Here is a 7,500-nt window from a genome sequence, read left to right as displayed (position 1 = left end):
TTGTCCCGCTGCTGTCCACCCAAGAAATAAATGATCTAGAAAAAGTCCAATGTCGGGCGGCCAGACTTGTAAGGGGAAACTATGAGCGGGATATGAGCGTAACTCAGCTCATGAATGATCTACAATGGAAACCTCTACATGAAAGCCGTTCCATCAACACACTCCTCGTATTCCAAACGGAAAACTCGAAATTCCAATTAGTCAATTGAAAAGGAAAAACAACAAAACAAGAAACTCAGCATTTAATTTTAAAATCCCCCGCTCAAACCATCATCTTTACTCTTTCTTTTTATTCCCCCTCCACCATCCGACTTTGGAACTCCCTACCAACTCCTTGTAAACAAGCCCTTTCGGCTGATGACTTCAAAAAAATCGCTCCCTGTTACTTAAAAGACGGCCATACAATCTTCAGCCTGAAGCTTTGGCCTTAATGAAAGAAGAAGAGCAGTGATTGGGTAGCAAGGTCTGTTACATCAGGCGAAAAGTGATTTGTAATAGACTAGCGTCATATCAAAAGAATAGCAAGCAATTGCTTTGTCCGTTTCATGAAATAAAACCCGAGATAAAAGGAATGAAAACGAAACTGTCTGAAACGGCCCTGGAACCTGAGACCTCCAGGTTACTCTGAATTGACTCAAATGATATAACTAGTTATTAGGAACTTGTTGATACTTCCTGACCTCCAAAACATATAGGACGAGATATAACTCTTTTAGGCGATATGGCAATTTTGTTCGGACCCAGACAACGCTGTTAACGGTCATGTACTCATGTTATACCAGTAAGGTGAACAAATGTAAATAAAGAGACTTTTCCATGAATTCAACAATGCGCCGCTACTAGCGGGACTCGAAACATGGACCTTCCGATCCAAAGGACGAGTGCCATACCATTAGTGCACATGGCGCACAACGTTACTTACTTTTTTTTTACTTTTATACTTAGACAAATTTCCTTCAGCTTTCATTTAATTATACGGATATCCCTAAAGCTTCTGTTTTGTACGAAGTTATCATGTGGTCCTCGGACAGGTAGGTCCTTGGTTCCAGTACTACTCTGGGATGCGCCAATTGTAAACCCTTGGAAAAAGGTTCTTTACTCACAATCTCTCACGGTACTAAGTTGTAAAATGAGTGCCCGGCTGGTAATAGCGTTGTCTCGCGAGAAAAGATGGTAACATTGAAATATCATCATGCAGAAGTCTTGTCTTGTTCTAAAAATTAAGTGTTGCAGATGGCTTTTGGCACATTGAAAAATGGTTTGAGAGCATTTACTGGATATCACTTTATATAAAAGCTTAATGTTTACTTGCTACACTGATTTTCATAATATACATATTATATCTAAATGATATAGCGCCATCTTATCTCTCCGGGCTTCTTGACTTGTATACACCTACTAGACCACTTAAATCCCCAAAATGAATTAATCTTCCCATATGTAAACACTCCCAAGATGAAAAATAGTTTTGTCAGAACCAGAAGAGTATGAAACAAATTAGACAAAAAAATCAAAGTCACACCCTGAGCTCAGTAATTTTGGGAAACTTTGGCAGGCTTTTAAGTACTAACCGACGTGCGTAAATTCCTTATGAGCGCATTGTTGTAATGGAAATCTCAAAAAATGGCGCAAAGTAATGTCCATTACAGCAATATTAAACTAGGCCCATAAGGGGGTTCGGATGTCAGACCTGCATATATATGTACAAGTCGGTAGTAATGGTCAATGTGTTTTGTGTTACCTTGTAGTTTGAAGATTCTGCAGGCTGTATAATTAGTTATAACATATTACATATTAATTGTTTTATTTCCCAATTTTTATCTTCTTTTTTTTTTAGATGAGAGAGACACGTTTGAAATTAACAAAGCTATGTTGGAGATCTCACACTACACTTGTCTAAAATTCAACGAAACGAAAGAGGCGTTGGATAGAGTCCAAATCCAAAAGGGATTTGGTGGGTAAGTGCTTATTGAATCTGTTAAATTGTTCCAATGCATTTCCAATGTGCGACTATCTGGTCTAGTGGTATGACACTCATCGCTTTAGGATCGGAAGGTCCTGGGTTCGAGCCTCGCTTAGCTTATAGTGAATCCTTGGAAAATGCTCTTTACTCACATTCTCTCACCGTACTCAGGTGTAAAATGATTACCTGGCCGTTAACAGCATTGTCTCTGTCCGAAAAAAAATGTAACATCGCCGAACATCGCCATGTCCCGTCCAAAGTGTTAAATGTTGCTGTTGGCCAGAGACCCCTTGTAAAAGCGCTTTGAGCACAATTTTTTTATTTTTAGAATGCAAGGTACAAAGCAATGACAGTAAATGACATAGGATATATTTTTCAAACAGGAAAAGTTCTTCATTTTTAGGTCAAATGCTCTAATGTTTATCAATGTGTTAGTACTCACATACTGATATATATATACAGCACCAATGTGAAATCTCGAATGATTGTTCAAGCGTTACTTAGCATTAACCAATCAGAATTTTTTCCTGTCATTTAGCCCAATTCGTACCCTTGACTATTTATTTCCTGTCAACCGCGAATAATCCATAGCTACCTTTAAGCACATGCCAAATAGATAAACAGCTCAGTTCTACAGCTAGTGAGTTTTTATCACAATATTTTGACATGCTGGTGAAGAAATTGCAATGCAACACCAGACAACACTATAATTTTTTTTTCAATTGTCTGTGTTGATGCTCAGGATCGGGAGGCTTTTTGCTTCACGTGATAGGCAAGTACTTATGGTGGTCTTGGGGCATGGTCATCAGTTGATGTCAAAGACAAAATAATATGCTTTAGTTTTAATTTTCGAGTCAAAAATAATACCACTGAAATATTTATTCGACTAGTTTTAATAAATTTCACGATAATTGACGTATTTTTTTCAAAAGTGTTTTGATGTCTGTTGATTGAATAATTCAAGACTCATACTCTTTAAGATAATGATAAAAAAGGCATCCACATCATTAGCTTGCCAGGCATAGTAACAAGAGGTCACGGAGGAACCATCAATAACCTTGGCTTTCAGATATAATAAAAGTAGTTTATCTAACCGCGTGTCACCATCAGACGCTATTAAATAGTCTTTGTCACTTTTGGTTATATCCAGATGTTACTCCCATGTTGGGATGATTGGAGGTCATCAACCTCTCGGACTTGGCCAAGGTTGCAGATCAGTAAGTAGCTTTTGACTCACAGCAATATACTGTCGTAATTTGGGAGCAACGAGTGGCCAGACAATTGTCCTTTCAAATAACGATTGAGTAAAATGATCACCATCTAGTCCATAACTCTCAAACCCGATACTTCGCTTGAAGGCCCAAGTTTAAGACTTTGACAAGATGAGTGTCATTTTTTAATCGATTAATAAATTTGACGGACGAGTTTTCTGGCCAAAATATTCAGTGTGCGGTTGCATGTGTTATCTTAAGGACTGAAAAGCAGCCGACTCAGTAAGCCCCACAGTTGATGAGATTCGATTACAAACACTGATTGGCGAAATTGGATAGCCACATTTAGTGACGCCATGCATTAAATCAATCAACTTTTTAAAAAAAATTATTGTGATTCAGAACACATGATGCTGATCGTCTCGGTTAACTCGCTCACTCATTATCCATGTTGTCCTCATTGACGTTGGCTGCCCTCACTATGCGATGACAAAAGTCTGCCCATTCCCTTCGTCTGTTGACGGTATCACATAACTTAGTTAACATGTAATAATAATGTTAGATATGGTCACAACCATAGATCTCTCAAATGCATGTCCTCCAGCCAAAAGTGTAGGCGTTTCATAATATAGGTATTGCGAAATAATTAACACTGCATTGCTTTTAAACCAAACACACCTTTTTCTATTGATTTTATGTGTAAAATTTGGCCTGCCAGACAAATTGTACCAACAACCGAAACAACGTGTAACATGAAAAAGTTTATAGTCTGATCGAGTGAGAACTAATCACCCGACCGGCGGTTTTAGGCTGAAAATATACTGCCACGCACAGCTGAAGTGCGCCGGAAAGAAAGGTGTGCCCTTTTCTGTATTTCCTATTGGTGATTTTATGAACACGACTAGACATGCGGAGTCGTGATAACCCAAAAAGACGTGCGTCTATGCAGCAATTTTTTATTTGCTTGCGGACGGACATGCGTACGACACTCGGTCTATTTCCAAACTGGTTGTTTAAAATTTGTGTACTTCTCGAAATTTGCAGCACACAATCCTCACAACGCTTTGTACTTTTCATGCGTCATTCGCACATAATCCACACATTTCTCTTTGTTTTTGAACAAGTCGGTTTCAAGTACGCTCCATGTTGTTTTCTTGATCTGTTTATAGGAAGAACTCCAAATCTTCGACAACGCTGTATTCCTTGTCTTCTTCTCAACAACCACTACACAAAAGGTTTTTCACGCCCGGGGCCGTTTTCATGAACGCGGACTAGCGCTTAGTCTCTGACCATCTCTGGCTTTAGTCAAGACTTGAAAAAAGAGGATTTCATGTGAGCTGACCAAGCAAATCAGAAACTAAAATCACGGCACCTTTGGACTAAGTTTGGCCAAGTTTTAATCCATTGCTCCATGATTTTGTCTGAGGCTATTTACTAGGATACGTCAATCATAGCGTCAACAAGATAGCAGCTATTTATAGATTGTGTGCGCTTCGATTTGGTACCGTCGATTACAAATGACAGAGGCAAAAGTGTCCTGTTGCCAGGGACATTGGCTTAAAAAAAAAACTATAAGGTAATGGAAGATCGTCGAAAGTACACATTTTGTGAGTAACAGCTAAAAATAATCTGAATCTATAGGCTGGCGAGCTGTAAGTGAACAACGAAACTCCGAAATCAAAGGGTTTGCGTCAAGGAACAACCCAAATAAATGTTTTAGAAAGTATAGTGGAGACAAACGTTATTCTGTTGGTCTTATAGCTGACTAAAATAATGTGATTAATCAGAACATACTTTCTCTTTTGTTTGCTTATTTGTTTGCGTTGTTGTTATTTTTGTTGTTTTTTGTTGTTGTTATTTTTGTTGTTTTTTGTTGTTGTTATTTTTTGTTTGTTTTTTATTTTGGTTCAATTTCTTTGAGTTTTAATCTCCGTGTACGTCGGTCTCAATGAAACTTCCATTGGCCTAAATATAGATTTGACAGTCGACTTTGGACATCATTGCAGTCTATGAAAGTCGACAGTCAATATCACGTGATTTGATTCATCATGGAACGAGTAAAATCGTTTGCGTTGAAAGTATGAAGGCGGGTATATCTTACCTGCCATCGTGTACTAGAGAGCGTGATGTCACCAGCACAAAACAGCCAAATTAATCACCGTCCGTACAACGCCCACTTCTAGGCAAGAGACTAGCTAGTCAGGGACTAAAGCGTTCTTGGAATCCGATTTTTTAGTCACTTGCTCCGTTTAGGCTTAAGACTAGGAAGTCCTTTACTAGACCAGTAAATTACTAAATCTAGTCCTTGTTCATGAAAACGGGCCCTGTTCAGCGCCATTTTTGGCACAGTCGGGCTGAGTCGGACGGTCGGGCTTAGCTATGAGATCATCACTTCCGACCTAGCTGCTCGTCCGTTTCGCGGCGCACTTCAGTTGTACGATGCAGTATATTTCAGTCTTAGACCAATTGGATTCAATAGTCTGATGTCAAGTCGCCCAGCAACGGCGAGCAGCGTTGTTCTAAACAAAGTAAATCTGTACTTTTTATTCTTCATGCTGGCTAGAACTTTTCATATATCATGTGATCAGAATATATAAAGGTCAAAACATAATCATATTTCTCCTCTGGATACACTTTTATGCTCGTCGGAGAATTTTTTTATAAGGGCGTCCGCCATTGTTCCGATAGTTTAGAGCCAGTTACTAACTTAATATGCGTCATTACGAGGGAAGTGACGTCATGGCTGTTGAAGCCTATTACAAAAAGCTGAGTGAGGATAACTCTGCCGTGCTCTGGAAAAACACGTATTTAGAAATTGGGCCAGAAAACTCGTCCTTCAAATTTCGATCGATCTAGATGACCCTCGTCTTAGCAAAACCTGAGACTTCGCGAGGGTCAGTCAATCGATTTAAATCGATCGATATTTGAATGACGAGTTCTCTGGCCAAATTTCTAAATATGTTTTTTTTTCACGAGTACGACAGAACTGTATTGATCATAATCATTTACATAGGTCAAAATAATATCTGTAAATTCCCTGCCATATGTAGATATGAATGAATGATAGTTAACACAAAAATAATATTTAATGTATGTATATATTTATTACTCCATAAACTAGATTCAAACAAAGGGTCAAGTGAATAAAAATAACTTTTCTTTATAGACTTATTCATCATAAGCATCACAACAATAAAGAAATATCTCGTTGTCGTAAACCAGCTTCGTGTGACGTTCTATTCGACGTGTACATATATGCGGGTCTGGCATCCCAACCCTCTTACGGGCCTAGTTTAGCATTGTTGTAATGGACAATGTTTTGCGTCATTTTTTGAGATTTCTATTACAACAATGAGCCCATAAGGAACTGGGTTATCAGACCTACAAATAAGTGCTCGTCGGTTATATTCATTCATAACCATTTCAATTTCTAATCAGAAACAGATTATTATCCACGAACTCCTTCACGCCATTGGAGTCCACCACGAGCAAACCCGCCCTGACCGGGACAATCACGTGACCATCCGTTTTGTGCACATCAAAGACAAGATGGAATACAATTTTAAGAAGTACAAATGGAGCTACATCAATAACTTCAGCATTCCATATGACTACTCTAGTGTTATGCATTACGGGAAAACTGTAAGTAAGATGAGATTTGCCTAATAGTAAAATTAAAAATTCGGAGTTTTTAGGAGAAAAAATAGGAAAGTCGCTATAGTTTTCAAAATCAACAATGTACCCTCACAAAGATTAAGTTTTACTTCAAAATCATTAAAATTAGGAGTATGGCATCAACTTTTGTTGTTAATAAGACTTAGAGATGTTGATAAAGATTTGAAAATGGAGCCAAAATTTCGTAATTCTACGAAATTTTCGTAATAGTAGACAAGTCTGCAATAGGGAAATTACGCGACGTCACACTTGCCTAGGAACAGCTCTGCCGGTTCCACATTCATCTGAAACAATCAAGCTGTGAGCCTCACAAACAGAACAGTTGTTTTGAAGAAAAATCAAATTGGCCGAATTTTTCTTTGTTAATATGATTCGATGATTTCTGCATCTGATTGTCGAAGAGGGAGACCGCTCGGATTTACCGATTTCCAAGTGAGATCCATTTTTTTGTAGGTGTTGGCGTTGTTAAGAAGAAGTGACGTCACAACTTTTAAACCCTAGAATGAAATGACTTACGACTTAAGGCCTTTCGCTTCCTAGTCATTCGATCGGGACGCCTCGACTGCCTCTCTAATTTAACAAGTGAGGCAAAAGACAATTCACTGAGCAGAGGCTCAGTGCCAACATGTGTCAGCCATGTTGAAGCAGAAA

The 7,500-nt window shown here is 38.5% G+C and overlaps 1 protein-coding gene across 1 annotated transcript in view; it reads left to right on the top strand.

Moving 5' to 3' along the window:
• Window positions 1–7,500, top strand: part of LOC144980169 (zinc metalloproteinase nas-6-like) — a 20,452-nt gene that overhangs the window by 6,390 nt on the left and 6,562 nt on the right. Inside the window, exons 7-9 of the mRNA XM_078927743.1 lie at window positions 1,838–1,958; window positions 3,114–3,180; window positions 6,613–6,816. Of these exons, the coding sequence (XP_078783869.1) occupies window positions 1,838–1,958; window positions 3,114–3,180; window positions 6,613–6,816 (392 nt within the window). The remainder of the gene's footprint in view (window positions 1–1,837; window positions 1,959–3,113; window positions 3,181–6,612; window positions 6,817–7,500) is intronic.

The sequence above is a fragment of the Berghia stephanieae genome, chromosome 9 (genome assembly GCF_034508935.2).
Source record: "Berghia stephanieae isolate SIO BIC M18660-M18661 chromosome 9, UCSD_Bste_1.3, whole genome shotgun sequence".
Lineage (NCBI taxonomy): Eukaryota > Metazoa > Mollusca > Gastropoda > Nudibranchia > Aeolidiidae > Berghia > Berghia stephanieae.
Note: the sequence above shows the minus strand (reverse complement) of the source record. Positions and strands in the feature narration are given on the sequence as shown.